We start from the raw sequence: 19,845 nt of genomic DNA on the forward strand, positions 1-19,845 counted from the left end.
AATCAAGACGCTTAACAGACCACCATCCAGGCGTCCCTCAACAAGCTGTTTTAAGAAGACTTTAAACTTCTTGGGGAACTAACCAAACAATGTTTGCTAGTTGGAGAGGTAAAATGCTTCATAACCACTGAACTGATTATTGTAGACATCTTCTGTTTGAGGTACATGGAAATAATTTTTATGAAATGAAATTATATCAATGTGTCTCAGGTTAAAAAAAGGGGGGAAAAAGAAAAATTTTAAGAATTAACACAAGTGACATGTAACGGTTGACCATCAAATTTTAATCTTGAACCTTTTCTCCAGTCTTCAAATTATTAACACGAAGCGGAATGATAAATTGTAATTTTATCATTACCATATCACTGTGTAACAAGCCCTTGTTACAAAATCTCCACCTACTGTCTCCAAAAAACCAATAGAAAACCCATACATTATATTATCTAAGTGATCTATTAACAGATGAAATTTTAACCAACTTCATACCAGGAAACTATTAACAGAGGTACTTCAATCACATAGCTTAAAATATGGAGAAGAGACAGGTAAAAAATTATCTTAAGCTGTAGTAGTCTTTTTACTTTTTAAAATTTTTATAAAATACACTAATTCCCCAAAATAAAGAATATTATGACACATTGGTGTCAACTTACACAGATGAAAGCTGATGTCAGCTTTTTTTCTAACTAAAATTCATTTCACCAAACCTTTATATATTACATGAATATCCAAGTAAAGTATTTTTTTAAAAATTCAACACACAGGAACATAATGTACAGTGTTTTATATATATATAAAAAGGTTAATTTAGGAATGATTTCATTTTCGACCACATGATATATCTTTTTAAGACCATGAAACCTCTTGCTATCGCAAGAAGACTTTTCAGTTCATGTTTCTATTTCCCAGTTGTAATTCTTAAAAGTAAAAAATGAAAAAGGGTTTTTTATTTGTTTTTCACAAAAAAACTGTAGCAACAATTTCATTCACTACCAGGATGTCTTCCCTCCTTTTGATTTTAGGACTACCCAGACCCATGACCGCTTGGTGCCGGAATGTAACGGGAAGAGGCCAATGACATCAAAGAATAGATATAAAAAGACGGGCTCAGCTGGATCCTGCCGCCATTGTAAGGTGTGGGCACTTTCACTCGTGAAAGGCCTCCCAGAGCTGCAAGAGAACAGTCACAGGAGCAGTCTCCTGGCTCATCCTTTACATCCGTCAGCTGGGAGGACATAAAGGAACATTTTCATTAATGACTTGTCTAATGGCTGATGGATTCCTTAGCCAGGGAGGGAGCGAGTACGCTCAGAGACCTCGGTCAGGAGCAAAAAGAATACTGTTTATTTTACACCTCCTGCATTGGTCACTTCTGAGCGCAAACCAACCTCAACAGGAAATTGCAATGAAATATACACACCATGCACAGTCCCTATTACTGTGGGAATCCAGTAACACATGCAGGATGGTGGGAAAAGAATCACAAGGGATGAATGTAAACTTTTCACAGTGTTTCTTATAGCCTTTGACTTTAGCACGAGTGCACCACTTACCACCACAATCTCACAAACGTTTTATTGTGTCCTGGGCATGCAGATCACTTGGGGTAAAATGGGCGATTACATTTCATAGCCATTCTCAGACAGGAGTACAACTTCAATTTTCCCAATTTCCAACCAATGAATCAGCTGCTTCTGTTATAAAACTAAATACATTTCTGAATACATTTTTGTTTGAGGTTGTGCTTTATTCTTATCACTTCACTGGCTTCATTCTAGGGAAATTAAAAACCCATAAAATTATACTGAAGACTAGGTCTTAAGGGTGATTCCTGACCAAACCAGAAAGACAGGGAATCACTAACTTCTCTTCTCTTGTTTCTGTCTGCCTACCCCAGGCCTTTATTGATATTGACTCAGTTATAGGTTTTAGTTTCCTAAAGAAGAAAACCAAATTAGAGAACTGGCATTTCTGTCTTAAAGAAGTAAAAAGTAACACCGGTGGGGGGAGAAAGGGGGATTCATTCTATGTCGAAAAAAAAAAAAAAATCTCTTGCTCTCAACAGGAGATAATCCAGCTTCTCCTTAGCTATTATTTCATAAATTAATAATTTCTTAAAATCATAATCCAAAGAATTTATCTATTACAAGAAAAATTCAAGTGTAAAAAAGGAAATAAATTAGTTAAGCCTTGTAAACAATTGTCCATTTTAGCTATATATCTTTTTAAAAAGGTTTCTCTGTATAGCAAATCAGACAGTACAAGGCACACCTTACACATCAGAACCCAGAATGATAAGACCCACACACACGCCTTCTTCACACTGTTGGCTGGCCTAACTGTGCTGAGGGCACTGGGGTCACACACCCATCCTCTGCTCATCTCCTGACCATCTGGAAGTCCAAAATGTGCTCTTTCCATTAAATTGCTTTGTGCTATTTTGTTGTGTGATGTGACTTCAGCCTTCTCAATGTTAGTCTCCTCAGATGTTTTCCACAAAGCTTCCTGGGAAAAGGCCAGTTTTCCCATTACGTTGTAACGTGCCTTTGAACCAGCCATCTTCTCGCTTTTTATGGACAAACACGATATCTCCTTCTTTAAGTTCAAGTTCTGCCTCACTCTGAGGAGGATAGGAAACTACCACCCTGTGCCTAGAAAAGAGAGATATATTTTAGTTAAAGCCACTCAAAGTAGTGAAAAAAAAAAAAATGTACACTATTGGTCTACAGAGCATTAAACATAAACAGAATAGAAAATAACAGTTTATAACATCTGTAAAACAACTCAAAATACAACGACTCTCTGCTTCGTAGAGACTTGATTTTAATAGAGTTGACATGTGTGTAACAGTCCATTATCGATGAGACTGGTTTATCTGAGTGACCTGTACAGCAAAAGCTATTCTTGTCCCTTTCCATTGTTTGGATCTTGTCCATACAGAAAATTTTATTCCGTTTCCTAGGAGGAAATGCCCTGTCCTTCCCTCTTCTCCAAGAAGAAAGGAATGAATTCATTTGATTGGTGAGATTAGGAGAAGTGGTTGAGTAGATGGATTCAGTCCTCTCTGAACTCCCTGCCTCTAGGCTGAGTGGCTTCTGCTCTGCTTCTGCTTGTAAGTACGGAATGGTCAAGGGCCAAGGGGGTCAGGCCTGCCTTCTAGAAGTGAGTCTGGAAGTCCATCTCTCTGTGTCCCCTACTTTGGGGTTTGACATGGATGAGGCAGCAATTCTAAGGCAGTTCATCTGCCTTACATACCCAAATTCTCCTTCAGGCAGGCTGTCCTAAGGTCTAGACAAGGAGGGAAGGACAATGACCACAAATTCAATCCAACACCACCAGTAACGAGGCTGATACCCATTTGTCTGACAACTTTGTCTGTTTCTTTATTGGTTCTCAACTCAGATATTAGTGGGAAAAGGGATAATTATCAGTTAAAACCCCAAGAAGCCTTGTTGGTTTAATATTATCTTCCTTCTTCCTTTCTCCTTAGTCTCCTTGTGCAAAATTATGATTAGCTGCCATGAAAGCCAGATGGAGGTTTTGTGCCCCATATTCTTTTATTTTTTCCAGCGTTACTTCACTCCTTTACTCCTCTCTTGCTTTTTCCAACCAAGGCAGAGGAAGGGGGTGGGGGGTGGTATGTGGTAGTCAACCTCCAAGATGACCCCAGTGACCCTTGCCTCCTGGTATTCATACTCTTGTGTAGTCTTCCCCCACAATGCATGGGGATGATCTGTGTGACCAATAAAATACTGTGAAAGTAACTGTGATTTCTGAGTCTAGGTCATAAAAGGCCTTGTAGCTTCTACATTAGTTTCTCTTGAATCTCTGAAGAAAATGAGCTGCCGCATTGTGAGAAAACTCAGCATCCCTATAGAGAGGAGAACATGGTGAGTAGCCAAAGTTTCTTTCTAAAAACCCAACTAACTAGCCAACAGTGATGTCAGGAAGCCACCTTGGAAGGGACTCCTCTAGCCCTGGTCAAGCCTTTATAGGACTACAGCTGAGGCTGATATCTGGATTGCAACCTCAGGAAATATCCCAAGCCAGAACCACCCAGAAAAGCCACTCCCAAGTTCCCAGCCCACAGAAGCTGTGGGGAAATAAATGTTTATTGTTGTTTTAGGCCACTCAATTTTGGAGGTAATTTGTTACATAGCAACAGATAACTAAAAAATGTGAACATATATTTTTCTCCATTTGCTGTTATGCAGTATTCAATCATAAAGGTGATTTTAAGTTTCTACTTTCGTTTGGTTCTTAAAGTCAGAAAATAAGTTCAGAGCCTCACAAGACCCACTCTTGACTGTAAGTAAAGAATGGTATGGCTTAAATAATGATAGTCATAACAAATTCTATAGAACTGTCCCTAAACTATGAAACCCATCAGAGACTAGCCCTTTCAGAAGATTGCTAGCTTCATCAATCTCCTCTCATAAAAACTAGAATCCACTCTCATTAAGAAGGACCCCAGCAAGAGCCCCAGACTATTACTCTATAAAAAAAGGCATCTCTGCAAAAGTCAAATGGCTTCCCCAAACAATTCCTGAGCTACTCTGGGCACATGAACCAAATTATCCTCCAAGGTCTGAAACAAAGTATAACATAGAGGCTAATTCATTATTTTTCTTCCTTCCTTCCTTCCTTTCCTTCCTTCCTTCCTTCCTTCCTTTCTTGTTTGTTTTTGAGAGAGAGAGAGATGGCCCAAGTGAATGAGTGAGGGGCAGAGAGAGAAAGGAGAGAAAGAGAAGGAGAGAAAGAGAGGGAGAGAGAGAGAGGAGAGAGAGAGAAGCAACGCTCACCCGAAGCGGGACTTGAACTCATGAACCATGAGATCATGACCTGAGCCAACGTCAGATGCTTAACTGACTGGGCCACTTTGGTGACTTATTATTTCTAAGAAACGTTCATTTAATTCAAACATGAGTTAACATGTTCAACCCACTGAACCCACCAGGTTCGGGGTTCAATCAAGCATGAACTGAGGGAGGAAGCACAGCCCTGCCCACACAGGTGCTGTGCACTAAGCTTGGGTCTAGGGGCTGACATAGACTTAAAGGTCATTTAGAGCAGTTTAACTTTGGGCTAATTATCTCTGCTCTCTCAGCCTCAGTTTCCTCATCTGTAGGAAAAGGTTGTAGTAACTTAAACAGGTATTACCATGTAATGGAGTAAGATTATGAATGTGATGCTCTTAAGTGGTTTCTGTTACATAGTTTACACCCAAAATGCAAGCTCCCATTGCGATCACGTGGCTCAGGCAATAGCAGGCAGGGGTCTGTGCTTCAAGGAGGTGAAGAATGGACCAGGAAGTCACTGGTCACCTGTATCCAGGAAACAGACTCAGGCCACAGTCTAAAGAACTGCCTGATAATGAGACATGACACTTCAGAATGATAAAGTTAGGTTTTGGAATCTCTTATCTGATATCTTTAAAAGCAGGACAAATAATTTCATTATAGACTTATCTGAAGAAGGGTTTCAGATGAAAAGATTTCTCCAGTCTGATGCAAACATGTTAAAAATCCATGTGGAAAGCAATGTAATAAGTTGCCGTTTGGGGGAAGTTAAAATTTGAGCAAAGCTTTGTAATTCTGGAAAAAGGCATACAGGTGACTCAAATCATATTCAGAGTAGATCTCTCATGAAATGTATTCCCCATCGGTTCTCTGGGAGATGCCTTAAAGGTGAAATGGAACAAAAATAGTTCTTGAAAAACTTGAAGTGAATTAGATTAATATTTGCATTTTATAAAATGCACTAAACCAATTTCGTCAAAAAATTTTTTGAACTACAACTGCTGCTGGGCTAAGAACATAATCTTCCTGCCAAGTTCCCAGTGGGAGCAAATTTTCATTGCGAAGTTATAAACCTCTGGGGGGCGGAATGAGAAACCCTGTGCATAATGGAAAGTGTGACACAGCCCTGATGTGTGAAGGCTACCAGGTGCCGCGGTAACAGACTCTACTTAGAAATCTTCCAGCTCGGATCCTGGCCTCGAGCCTTGTAGTTTGCACACAGATTTCTAACATAGACTCCTAAGGCCAGATTCTGGGCACAAATGGCCAACTATGTCAGGCATGGAAAGTAGAATGTTTACAGACCAACAGACACATATAAGGCACAGCTGCAGAAGCCCTTCACATCTGTTCCTCCACCCTCCGCCTCGCTTGGATTATGCTTATCTGAGTAGGGCTTTTGGGAAATTCTGAACCTCAGGAATCAAAGACCCCTCTCCCGTGACATCCATGGGACCTGCTAATAATCCCACTTTCAAAATCTGCACCCCATCTACTCCTCTTCATCGTCACTGCCGCCATCCTGGTGGACAAACTCATGATGTTCACCCAGTCAAATAATCTACCTGCCCTCCCTGCCTGTATTTCTTCCTGCCTCCATTCCATTCTACGCAGATCCAACAGACCCATTTTCTTAACTGGCAACTCTGCTTGTAGTTATCTATCCCTCAAAAATCATAACTGGCTTCCAACGCCTGTGAGGAAGGTTAATCCTCAGCCTGGCATATAAAGCCCTCAATGATTTGACCTTCATCTCTCTACCTATTGCTGCTATTATCTCCACGAATGTGCCAAATATGCCTCTACACCTGAACGTGCCCTCCAGATATGGCTTCTACCTCTCCGTTCCTTGGTTCCTGTGGTTTCTTCCACTGGGAACTCCCCGTGATGACGCCTCTGCCCATCCACACCTGATCAGCCTCCCACAGCCTGGCTCTAGTTTGCCCCTGCAAAATCTTGTCTAGCCCGTGGCTGGAAGTAATTTCATGCTTGCTCAGGTCCCAGAGGCCTCATGTACATTTCTTACGGCACTTAGCACAGTTTACACTGCACTGTTACCATCTGCATCTCTGTCTCATTCATCTTCCCAGACCATACGCTGCTTGAGGGGGAGAAGATGGTAAATTCACTTTACGTGCCTCATACCACTTAGCATAATTCGTGATAATTCTTTTTTTTTTCCATGGTAATTCTGAGTAAGTGTGCTGAATGACAAAAGAAAAGGCACAATGTATAGAAAACTATTTTTAAAAAGATGCAAAGCTCCTTAAAAGGAAATGTAATTTGACAAATGCTACAACACGGATGGGCCTTGAGAACATCATGCTAAGTGAAATAAGCCACACACAATAGGACAAATATCATACAATTCCAAGTACGAGGCACCCAGAAGAGTCAAACCCACCGAGACAGAAAAGTAGAGTGGCGGTTGTCATGTGTTGCCAGTAGAGGGAATGGGGACTTACTGTTTAACAGGCACTGAGTTTCAGTTTGGAATAACGCAAAACTTTTGCAAATGCACAGTGGTGATGGTTATTCAACAATGTGAATGTACTTAATGCCACTGAATTTTACCTTAAAAAATGGTAAACTTTATGTATATTTTACCACAATTTAAAAATAAATGAATAGGGGCGCCTGGGTGGCTCAGTCAGTTGAGCGTCGGACTTCGGCTCAGGTCATGATCTCACGGTCTGTGAGTTCGAGCCCCACATCAGGCTCTGTGCTGACAGCTCAGAGCCTGGAGCCTGCTTCAGATTCTGTGTCTCCCTCTCTCTCTGCCCCTCCCCCGCTCATGCTCTTTCTCTCTGTCAAAAATAAATAAACATTAAAAAAAATAAATGAATAAATGAGTGAATAAAAAATAATGGAAAGAGTAGGGGAAAATAAAAAGAAAAATGAAAAAACATGGAAAGCTGAGCGGTCACTTGGCTGTTGTAAAAGTATCCCTTTGAACAGAGACCCGGGGGACAGTGTGAGGTGTATAGCAGGGCTCACAGACTTGGCCACGAATGGGTCTCTGCCTGTTGGCAGCTTTGTGACTCTCACTGTCTGTGACAGTCACCAGAATTGAAGAAACAGGCTTGCTATACAAAGAAGCCCCGTCCACATCCCACTGCCCATCTTCCAACCTCAGGCTATGGTGTTCCAGCTTCCACCTAAATGAGCACTTGCAATCTTTCATTTGTATAGATTTTCTATTTCCTTTATTTTTCTGGCCTCTCATGCATTCTCTGCAATTCATACATTTTTTGTTTGTTTGTTTCTAATCTCTCTTGGTATCAGCCCAAATTGGACCCCCTGTGGCTCTGGGAGGCACTCTATCCGTCACCCTAGTCTGGGTAAGTAACCTTCACTGCTTTCTGCCAGTTGCTACAGCAATCTAATATCCAATTAAGTATTTCACTGGCAAAACCATACTAGCTCACTTTGTAGCTTTGCTTGAAGTCCAAGTAAATTATGTCCATTGCTTCACCCGGTGGGTTCATTGTCACTGACTCAAATTAATCATGCTGGTGAAACCCGACTGACTTTCTGTAAATCTATCTCTATCAAATTTGTGTGTCTCCAAGTGTTCTAGCTTAATCCCTGATCAAAGATCACAGGTTCTTTTCCAATTTAAGAGATGGGCTTATAGGTATGTGGTTATCAGTTTAATTCCTAAACTTCAAAATACACAGAGATGATGTGCTGTGTCTCTTTAAGCCCTTATCTGTCTATGCTGTTTTAGTAGAAAAAAAAAGAAAAGCCTGTCACATATACTTTCTTTTACTGCCATTCCTTCTGAAATATTCCTACTTCCTCTTTGCAATTTCCTAATTATTTTTTCTCCATTATCTAAAATAGAGTCAAAAATATCTGTTCTGTTATTTCTGCTGTCATCAATTATACATGTTCTGCCTCCAGGATGTAGTATTTCTTGCTTGTTTTCCTCAGCCTCTAACAAACACAAAAGAATCCTTTTGTTCCTCAGAGAATTGTCTCAGCTGACACCACAGCCGTCAACACACCTCAAGGTTCATCCCTTCTTACTGTGAGATTGCTTAAGTCCTTATATCACGTGAATGCTTCTTCCCATTGAAGGGCTGCCCTAGTCACATTCTTTTACTTTAGATTTATGGGACAGAGCCATGGTTTGAGGGGAAATTTTATGCTTGTTCTCATTATACTCTGCTCTCATACGGCACCAATACAATGCAATGAGAACTACTTCTATGAAATTCTATCAGGAAAAATTCTACCAGAAGAACCCCAGGCTTCTGCACTTTGCCAGAGCAGGAGTTGTTGCTATTTAGGTTGTGAATCAAGGAATCTAAGATCCTGAAATACTTTCTGAATCATAGAGATGTTAAAGTTAATCTTCCCTCCATTTTTAGTACTAAGTACTTTTAATTGTGTTAAAAATTTTGAAATATCAAAACAGGTAATCCCTAAACGGCATACTTGGTAGTTTCCTACTAACCAAAAACTTTCATTCCCAGTGGATAATAGGATGTTTTCCTATACTATCTGTTTCCACACCTTTTTCCTACTGTTTTTATAGCCAGTCGGACCTAAGAACACAAGTTAAATAAATACCATCACCATCAGTGTATGAAGGCAACAGGGCGGTGAAAAGTTGGTCAGGCTGGCTATTATATTTAATATTCTGTTGAACATATGGATTATAAAAATATAAACTTGAGCAGAAATCTTCTCCAAAGACCCCTTTTCTACTTGTAAAAATGGAAATGGTTATATGAAAAACCTGCCAGAGAATTCCAGAGTGCCCATGCCCATCTGTTCCATCATTAAATTCTCCATGTTCCCTATGCGATGTGCATCCCCGGCTCCCTGGACCACCATCACCTGTCTGCATTAGCGATTTCTCCCTTTCAGATGCACTGAACAGCAGGAGCCTGCTGTTAGAAATGAGCTCCTCTAAGAGGAAAGGGCAGGAATGCAGAAGCCACAGAGATTGAGGACATCTGGCAACTGAAAAGGAATGCATAATGGGGGAGGGAGGCAGCAGTGCCAGAGCCAGTGCCTAGGGAGAGGCTGGGCAAAATGAACGATCGCTCAGAACAGTCACACAAACACCACAAATGACAGGGAAAAGAGGAGAGAGACTCAGGGTATGAAGGAAAAACTGCAGATCGATGCCTGGGGGTGGGGACGAAAGAAGGAGCCTTTGTGACCAAAAGAAAGTAAACAAGTCCCTGGACTAACTCCAGGGACAGAAGCCCTATCCCTGGAAAGCGGAGTATTACTGCAGGAAAAAAGGCTGACTCTCAGAATAAAGGATTAAGTGAATGCAGGGCAAAATTTCAAAGCTTTACTAAGAGCACAACAGATGAGGGGGAAAGATAGAATGATTTTATTTGTGGGGGAGGAACACTTTTCAGAGTACTGTCTCATTTCAAAACTGGTTTTATAAGGATTAGACCTATGTAAAGCTATTTCACCTCACTATGAAAATATATAATAAATTGTGTACTTTGTACTTAGTGCACGTAGGCTGTTTAAAGTTTCTTCTTGTCCAGTTTATTTTTTGATAATTCAAATTATACGAATGAAGGCCTCAAATTTTGTGGGTACAGATGTCCATCTGAAATACAGATCTGTAAATTTAAGTTATTGGAATGTGTAACAGTTTATAGTAAGACTTCAAATCAGTAACTGAAAATGAGACCTACACTGCAACACCTCCACAAATCAGAAATGTGATTTATAAAATGCAGGTACAGAAGGAATAAAGCTTATAGAAACAATAAAACAGATGGCACTTTTAAAAACAAATGTTTATATATATATATATAGATTATGTGAAAACAGTCTACTATTTTAGTGTGCTTCATGATGTTTTCCTGGCCAACCACTGGTGCTTCATTTTTAATTCATATAATTCTAGCAGATAGTTGTCTTGCTAAATATATAGTTTCTCCTAACATATTCCTAGAACCCCACTGGTTGTATCAAACAAAACTACTCCCATGTGTAATCATGATTCAAGGCCAGGATCAGTAACACAGGGCCCCTCATTCCGAGTGGAACCCAACCAACTCAGTGTCAGGAGGGGGAGTCAGGTCTCTCAGAACTTAGGCATACTCTCCTAGCTCAGGAAGAATAAAAAGAGAATTCTCTTGGTTGGCAGAATTCTCCAGCTGCTTTACAACCAGCAGGTACTTATGTAAATGTTTAATAAAAAAGGCAAAGGATGAAAGGAGGGAGCAAAAGCTGGCGATGGAAGAGAAGCAAGAAGGAAGTAGATGCGAACCAAGTTCCAGGGATTAACACGTTTCATCTGGTTACAATTCTGGACGGGATGTCTGGAGAAAATAAACAAAAAGAGGGCTGGAGGCCTAACCCATGTAAGGAGCACAGCAAATGGTACAAGAAGGCCAGTGCTTGCCTGTTACTACAAATTCAGTTAAAACGAATTTGGAGGATGTGGAAAAGTATCCTCATGTTGGAATAAATATTCCAGCACAAAGCTTGTTTGCATTTCTTCGTTTCTCTGGGAACGACAGTGAACTCACCTCTCACAAACCACAGGCCTAGACTCATTCAGGACAGGGCCCAGGGATGAACATGGCTGACGAGGAGGTGGAGCGATGGGTACAGCGGAGTCCAGGGAGCTAGTCTTCCGATGAAGAGCGTCCTGGGCCACAGCAGCAGCCACGGCCACAGCGGGGGCCGGGCAGTCCCCATCGGCAGGGCAGGAGCCGGCCCTGCCGTGGGCGCCCCCTAGCGGCAGCTCAGGCCCCACTGCTCCCTGAAGAGGCAACTCCCCGCCACCCAGCTCCACTTCCAGGGTGGGTGAGGCTGGTGGAGATGCTCGGGGCTTACGTTTAGTGGACGCGCCAGAAAGCAACTTCAACAAACCCTTTTTCTCTTTCTAGGAAAAAAAAAAGTACATTAATTAGAGATGGATGGTACTGTTGTTATTGTAATCGATAGGGTGCTAGTTTTCTATTTTTGGTTTGATTTTTTTTTTTTTTTTTTTTTAAGATTTGTATTTTTAAGTAATTTCTACACCCAACGTGGGGCTCTACCTCACAACCCCGAGATGGGGAGACTCATGCTCTACCGACTGAGCCAGCTAGGTGCCACTGGTTTGATCTTTTAAGATTCATTTCTATGGATATTTGGTTATTTATGATCTAGCTCCCAATTCCTTCCTGTATGATGTTAACCTGACATTTGGTTGTCTTTCCTCTCCCTTTCTGCCTGCATGTTTGTGCTTGTATGACACTCCACTGTTCATCTTCTACTGAGGCAGAAGAAGTAGATAAAAAAGTAAAGCAAAAAAACTCATCAAGTCACATCTCTGGCTTGGTGAAGACAGAAGTAGACATTTTAGGACAAAATGGAAATTTCTGATTATGGATTTAATTTCTTGAGATTATGCCTATACTACCTCTAATTCTTATGTGCTGAACTAAACATTACTCTCCATCCATAGAGCATTTTACTCTCCATCCATAGACTTGATCCTTATCATTTATGGAGAGTAATGTCTTGATCAGGGTTAAGGACTAAAACAGTTCTCAGATGTCACCACCTTGACGAAATTTAATAAGCCAATAATGACAGAAGTGAAACCATTTCTATTGTGCAAGAATATCTTGGATTAGAAAGCCAAAACAACTCCACAAAATTTTAAATAAAGCTGCAGTATAATCAAAAACATTTTTATGTCTCTTTGCAAGCAAAAGTAGGAAAAAAATTTTTCCCCAGCATCTTTCTCCACAAAAACCATCTCTAGAATCTCTTGTCTCTTTTGACACTCTTGTTCCTTGGACTGCTAGGAAAACCAGACCTAGAGCTAGGTTTTCTTCATTTCCAAACCCTGTGTCAATGTTCTTTCTGACAACCAAGCATAGACAACAATCATTTCACGTTGTTTTACTGAGATGTCAGTGACATTACCAAGTCATCTGAATGGAAACACTTCAGAGGGAAATAATTCTTTAGAAAACTAGAGGCAATCTGGAATCACTAAGGTCCACTAATAGAGAAATAGAATTATGAGGGGCCCACATGGAGATAGAACCCTGAGGAATTTTTCTTGAGAATATGAGTTAGTTCATACTCAATAAAAATCCCTTGGGGAAAAGGGTCTGAATCCATAAAAACACAGATCCATTAGAGACAGAACGGCAGGAAAAAGGAAGAGACAAAAGTAATGATTTAGCCAGATGACGATAAAGCATTCCAGGGAAAAAGAATCCCAGGAAACTGCAGGCCCCATTTAGAGAATACTGTTCACAGTATGAACCAACCCATGGGTTGGAAGCGGGGGACAGAGAAAGATGGTGGGAGCACTGAAGTCATCTCTGTACAGCTCAACGCAGGCTGCAGATGAGCAGAGCCAGACACTGGATCCACACCCCCCTTCTCCCCATCCCAGCCTGAGGAAGGTTCTTTGGCATTTTTCTTCAAGGCCTGGCCTTAACTCACCTTGCAGGCTTTTGCTTCATTTATTTAGCTTCTCATTTTCCAAGGGGCTACTAATACATTCCAATAAACGACCCTATAAACTCGGACTACCTGCTTGATGCCTGCACCCCATCCACCCAGTGCCTAATGCAAAGATGCACCTATTGAGCCAAGAGGCCAAGACTGAAAGAGACTGAGATGGGGGAGGAAGGGAGATGATTTAGTGAGTCCCAGGGCTAAAAGAATAAGAGAGGACATTTTGTAATTCTCAAATCATACAATGTGCGGTGAAGTGGGCTGAACAAACACCTGCCAAAGCCACAGCTACACTTTTTTAAGGGAGCCTGAGGTCTGGAGGGCCGAAAAATGAGCTGAGAAAAAATAACGTCTACACTTCTATGGGGGCAGTCAGCCACAACTTCCAGCTATTCCTGCCATGATGGAAGAAAGCACGCTCTAATCCCTGGACCCCCACAGATCCACTGAGAACATCAAGTCCAGCGGTAAATTACAATCTCAGCAAGCCACAGCTACAGATGTTTCTTAAAAGCTCAGTTCTGGGCACTCAGAAAAATTCAGTTAACTGAATGGCGCTCAGGGAACAGCCTCTAAAGTGATTAAGAAGAAAGATGACTTGGTTCATCTAAAATGATTAAACACATTAAATACAGCTTGCTTTAATGACTTCTAAGAGATACGTTATCATCATCAGCTGATGCCGACTACCCACTGAGCAGAAGGCAGAGGATTAGGTGTTGTGACAGGGTGTGGGGGTACGGGGTGGGGGTACTTACAAGGAAAAGATGCTGCCCTAGTTCCACCCAAGTGTGCTTTTAATACCATATTTTCATGTTTTCTATGTTAGCAGAACAGTGTGCCGCTGGAGAGAGATAATTCTGCAAACACAGACACTTATCATCTAAGGGTGCCTTTGTTTTATTCAGAATCCAACAGCAGAAATGAAAATTATAGATGAATTAATAAGGACTACACTTCAGCAATTTTTCAAATGTAGTGTTAACATGCATGAAAAAGGGACATATCTTTGAACATGAACCTTAATAATTCTTCTCCTGTGGGTTTTTCAAGAAATTATTCCTAGATGGAATAATGTTTTTATACCCATAATCTTCTCTTCAGAAGATCAACTATTTGGTTCAGAAAATAATTGCCAGATGATGAGAAAGAGTAATTTCTACACGTAAAAATAATTTCTGAACATCACTAAATAGCTTTCCATTAGTCATATCATGGAGGATGAATACAAAATGGGAAACCTCGAGTTCTCCTTCTCAAGCAAAAATAAATTTGATTTGAGCAACTCACGAAGCTGAAAACATTCTACCCACTGAATCTTCTTTATTCCTCTCCTTGCCTTCAGATGTACAAAGAAAGAAGCAAAAGATAAATACTCTTCCGGGACACTGTCATCAAATATCTACAGTCATATTCCCAACAATCAGTCACTATTCTTAGATAAGGCATCTCCAAAGCTTAATTCATATGATTGTCTAATAATAATCACTCACTCTTTCAACAAATATTAACTGAATGTCAAATATGAACCAACAACGTGTGAGGCTCTGGGAATACAAGAGTGAATAAGACAATAAGGGGTTCACATTCTCTAGCAGAGACATAAACATGGCTATAAAACAACAGGTGCTCTGCAGAAAAATAAAGCAGGGTAAGAGGAGAGTGAATGACCAGGGGTGCTGAGATGGGGAGCTCTGGAAGGGCTTTTAAATTTTTTTAATTTTTATTTTCAAATTATTATTATTTTTTAAGTAGGTACCACACCCAACATGGGGCTTGAACTCAAAACCCTGAGATCAAGTCACTTGCAGTACCGACTGAGCCAGCCAGGCACCCAGGAAAGGCTTCTTTAAAGAAGTGAATGGTGGGGCGCCTGGGGTGGCTCAGTCGGTTAAGTGTCCGACTCCAGCTCAGGTCATGATCTCGCAGTTTGTGAGTTCAAGCCCCGCATCGGGCTCTGTGCTGGAAGCTCGGAGTCTGGAGCCTGCTTCAGATTCTGTGTCTCCCTCTCTCTCTGCCCCTCCCCCACTCACACTCTGTCTCTCTCTCTCTCTGTCTCTCAAAAATAAATAAACATTAAAAAAATAATAAAGAAGTGAATGGAGACAGGGAAAGGCCATGTGAAATCTGATGATCAAACACCACTGGGTTCAAGAATCTTGTTAAATGCTTTTATAAAGATTTCCACATTTATTCCTCATACTCACCTGATGCGACAGGAATCAGTAGTATTCCCATTGCCATTATTCTCTACGCTTGCCTACAATCATACTGCTAGTAAGGGGTGGAAGTGGGATAACCCGGCCTTTGCTCTTTTCTTCTGAGAGTTCGGCACAGGCAACAACTCTAGAAGCACATCTACTCCATGGAGTGATAAGAGCAGATATGTTTGCTTACAGGTTGCACAACCTAAGAGTCACTCTGAAACTGTGTGCACATCTGCACTGTCCACAGCTGGTCTGGATCCCAGCTGCTGGCACGGGCAGGAATGTGACTCCGATCACTTAACATGGACAATAACTTCTCTGTGAGAAAATGAAATGGCAAAGCTCACAGACCAACTTGGTTTGGACAGTGAAATAAGAACTGGGAGGAAGGAAAATCATGCGAGCAAAGAAAGTGATCAGTAGGGACTTTAGGACAGTGTTCAGAACAGAAGAAAACAGGTATTTATTTATTTATTATTTTTTTAAGATTTTATTTTATTTTATTTAAAAAAAAATTTTTTTAACGTTTATTCATTTTTGAGAGATGGAGGGAGACAAAGCGTGAGTGGGGGAGGGGCAGAGAGCGAGGGAGACACAGAATCCGAAGCAGGCTCTAGGCTTCTGAGCTGTCAGCACAGAGGCCGACGCGGGGCTCGAACTCACGAACTGTGAGATCGTGACCTGAGCTGAAGTCGGATGCCTAACTGACTGAGCCACCCAGGGGCCCCAAGATTTTATTTTTAAGTAATCTCTATACCCAACATGGGGCTCCAACTTACAATCCTGAGATCAAGAGTCACATGCTCTTCTGACTGAACCAGCCAGATGCCCCAAAAATGGGCATTGAAAAACTAGATGGGGATGCCTAGGTGGCTCACTTGGTTAAGTATCCAACTCTTGATTTCATCTCAGGTCATGATCTCTCTTCCTGAGATCGAGCCTGCCTCAGGCTCTGCACTGGCAGCGCAGATCCTGCTTAGGATTCTCCCTCTCCCCTTCTCTCACTCGCAAAATAAAAAAAACTTAATAAAAATTAAAATAAAAACTGGATGGACCCTCTGCTTAAAAAAACCAAGAATAAGAGCAAAGGTCCTCAAACAGCGAATTGTTTGAAGACCTGTGCTTGGCTCCTTAAGGAAAGGAGTCAGTAGGACTTTGGGGGTGGGATGTTTGTGGTACTAAATGTTGACCTTTTTGTGGCCCGCATGTAGAAATGTCACCTCTTAGGAACAAATCCAGAATATGGGAAAGGGCATGAGAACCAATACCTACTTCTGCTAATTGGTAAAAGAAATAAATGAATATGTCAGAGAAAACTTATACTATGAAGGTAGGGGAAGGAAATAGAAGCATGTGGGGGTATAAAGTGGTGCTTCAGAGATGGTTTCTTCTCTTTTACTATGTGATGGTTAAAATTGTAAAATTAATTAAACCATTAGAGATTTAATTAGAGGCCATTAGGACTGAGGTGATTCTAAAGCCCTAGCAGCTCCCTTAGCAAACCAAACCCTAAGCCTGTAAATACCTCAAAACCTATAAGGACATCAAAACCTATAAGGACAACCAATCACAAACAGCCAACTGGGCTTTCCCCAAATAAGGCAACCACTTAAATTACAGCCAGTCAAATAACTTCCTTGCTCTGCTTTGTGTGTCCTTTACATAATTTTTGCCCCTGGTTCCTTGATAGAGTGGGTGCTGCCTGATTTGAATATGTTTTTACTCAAACTCTTAGAATTTTTAGTATGTGTCGGTATATTTTCTAACAAAACTTAGAGAATATAAGAACAACCAATAATTGGTGCTGGAAAAAAAGATTTTATTTTCTGGATAAAAGCTTAATATACCAAAATAATATTTACTGTATTTTGGTATATGAGGGGGAAAAAGCATATATACACCATAGTATTAATGGCTACCTTTGAAATCTTAGATCATACTTAGGTCTTCTATTTGGATATTTAGACTTTCTCTCACTTTTAAATAAATATGTATTTTTTTTTAACAATTTTATAATAAGAAAACACAAAACATTGTGTGTGTGTGCATGTATACATACATACACATGAGCATCTCATAAGGATTAGGAAACACATCTGCCTGGAGACTAGCTACTCAAATAATGAAGCCTTTAAACTGAATATGAAGTTAGAAAAATGTTCAGATAAAGCTGTTAAACTGATAACTGTAGAAGACATAAGGGATCTCATAGAAAGAAGAATAACAATGACAGAAAGGCCCAGGATTTCAAACAAGAAGTAACTGAGATGATGTTTGGAAATATATTATAGAGTTTCAGATGCTTATTTATCAAACCACAGAATGCAGTTACCAGACAAAAATGAGCCAGAGGGGAACCCCCCCCCCCCTTTTTTTTTAAGTCAAGGACAAAATCACACTTCTGAGACTTTGTGAGATAAGACTTCCAAATAAAATACTGTTCAAAAGGAATAACTCAGTTAGGAGAGGGGCTGCAATAGTCCTGTGTGCACATCAAAAAGTTGTATGTCTCTGTGGAACATCAGTGGTAGGTAGCTCACTGCAGACGATTTACACATAGAGAAAAGGACAGGGAAATCGACAAGCTATCGTTTGGCAGATATACCACACACTATCTAAAGAGTTTAAGTAAATGGATGATGCTGATCACAAAATGATGAAAGAAGATGGAGATAACAAGGGAATTGTCAAATACCTAGATAGTTGTTGGAAGTCTCAACAAAAACTAGGATCTCTATAAACTTAGAATCTCTGATAGACATTTTTCTTGAATTGTTCACAATTTAATCTCACATTGGATCTAATTCTGATCAACTGGGGGAACAGTAGAGACCAGGTAGGGAGTGGAGTGGTTCGGATGGTGGACAGAAATATTGAAAACTTCGAAGTAAGCACCCAAAGAGAAGTTGGCTATAGTCAGATTTGAACTCTAAAGTTTAAAAGAACTGATTTTAAAAGTTCAGAGAAAATATATGCATGACCTGAAACTCAAAAGGAAAGATACTTCAAGAGCAATGGGCAGGCTCTCCAGAATGATATTCTAACCATACAACTGTAAATTATCTGAGCAGATGAAAATATGGAGACATCTAAAGGCACTAGTGTGATCTCCCAGAGAGCAGACTAATGGGCTCAAATTTTTAAAGGACTCAGTACAAAAAGATCAAGAGAAGCGACCATAAGAAAGAACATATCATGGCCCATAACAGCTTAAACTTGAAGAAAAAGGGGGGGGGGGTGGTGGATAACCTTAAAGTTATGTTTGAAACAAGAAGAGGAAAAATATAGACCTGCTGTTTGAGATGGATGGTGGTTCTCAGAAGGTATGAAGAAAGAGAAGGATAATCTTCAGACTAGAAAGAACAAATGCTGACAGGAGGGAAATGAGTGTAGATATTGGGGTTTAGAGATTTAATAATTATGTGCCAGGATGAATCACCCCAGCATACAGAGAAAATTCACAGCTGAAATGCAACTGTTCTTTTCAGAAAATGCAAATTATCTTTGACAGATCCTGATGAGCCTGAGATCAGGTCAACTCAAAAGGTCAAGAAGGGCATGTGTAATCCTAATTTTCAAAAAGAATACAACACTGTTCTTTGCCAACTGACTGGAAAATTCTAGAACAGTGTATCAAATGAAAGGAACACTGAGGAAGAGACTCCTGAGGAAGTCTCTGACACTGAGGAAGAGACTCCTCTAGGAGACCCTTGCTAACATGAGTAACAGCTGAAATGATGGGGAGACTGGGGAATAGTTAGGATGGGAGAATGCAAAAGACCTCTGGATTTTGACAGGCATCTCATAAGTTCTCCCATGATATCCTTATAGACATGATGGAGGAGTATAGACTAAATGACACTTGAATTATGTTAATTATGGAATTATTGATTTTATATCAACCAGGAGAAGTCTCCCTGGTGGATCCGGAACACTAAATGAGGTAGTAGATTTAGGAAGGAAAATTTATAATCTGTGACATAAGTAACAGTGACAAAAACTTCAGGAATGTAGCCCTAAAAAAATAAGATAATTCTTAAATAAGTCAAGGCATCATATAGAAAGGAGATCAACACTTTCTATGTAGCTCCTCAAAATAAAGAGAATGGCATGGCACACTTTGGAGCTAGGATACTCAAGGTCAAATAAGGAGTCCAAACAGAGACCAGTGGCCATTTGTCAAGGATAGGAACTCAGCAGAATAGCCCATTAGGTCCTGTATTAGTTGCTGCTATAACGAATTACCATAAGCTTTGTGGTAAAAATCAAGTCTTAAAATTAAGGTGTCAGTAGGGCTGCATCCCTTACAGAAGCCCTAGTGAAGAATCTGTTTCCTTGCCTTTTCCAGATTCTAGAAGCTTCTTGCATTTTTTGGCTTGTGG

The 19,845-nt window shown here is 40.5% G+C and overlaps 1 protein-coding gene across 2 annotated transcripts in view; it reads right to left on the reverse strand.

The window, feature by feature from the left end:
• Nucleotides 1–263: 263 nt before the first annotated feature.
• Nucleotides 264–19,845, reverse strand: part of SH3RF1 (SH3 domain containing ring finger 1) — a 181,080-nt gene continuing 161,498 nt past the window's right edge. For both annotated transcript variants that reach the window (XM_060653806.3, XM_078445624.2), the window contains exons 11-12: nt 11,318–11,676; nt 264–2,651 (exon numbers count right to left, since the gene is read on the reverse strand). In XM_060653806.3, coding sequence (XP_060509789.3) covers nt 2,483–2,651; nt 11,318–11,676 — 528 coding nt within the window. In that variant the 3' untranslated portion in view covers nt 264–2,482. The remainder of the gene's footprint in view (nt 2,652–11,317; nt 11,677–19,845) is intronic.

This window comes from Panthera onca, chromosome B1 (assembly GCF_046562875.1).
Source record: "Panthera onca isolate mPanOnc1 chromosome B1, mPanOnc1 haplotype 2, whole genome shotgun sequence".
Lineage (NCBI taxonomy): Eukaryota > Metazoa > Chordata > Mammalia > Carnivora > Felidae > Panthera > Panthera onca.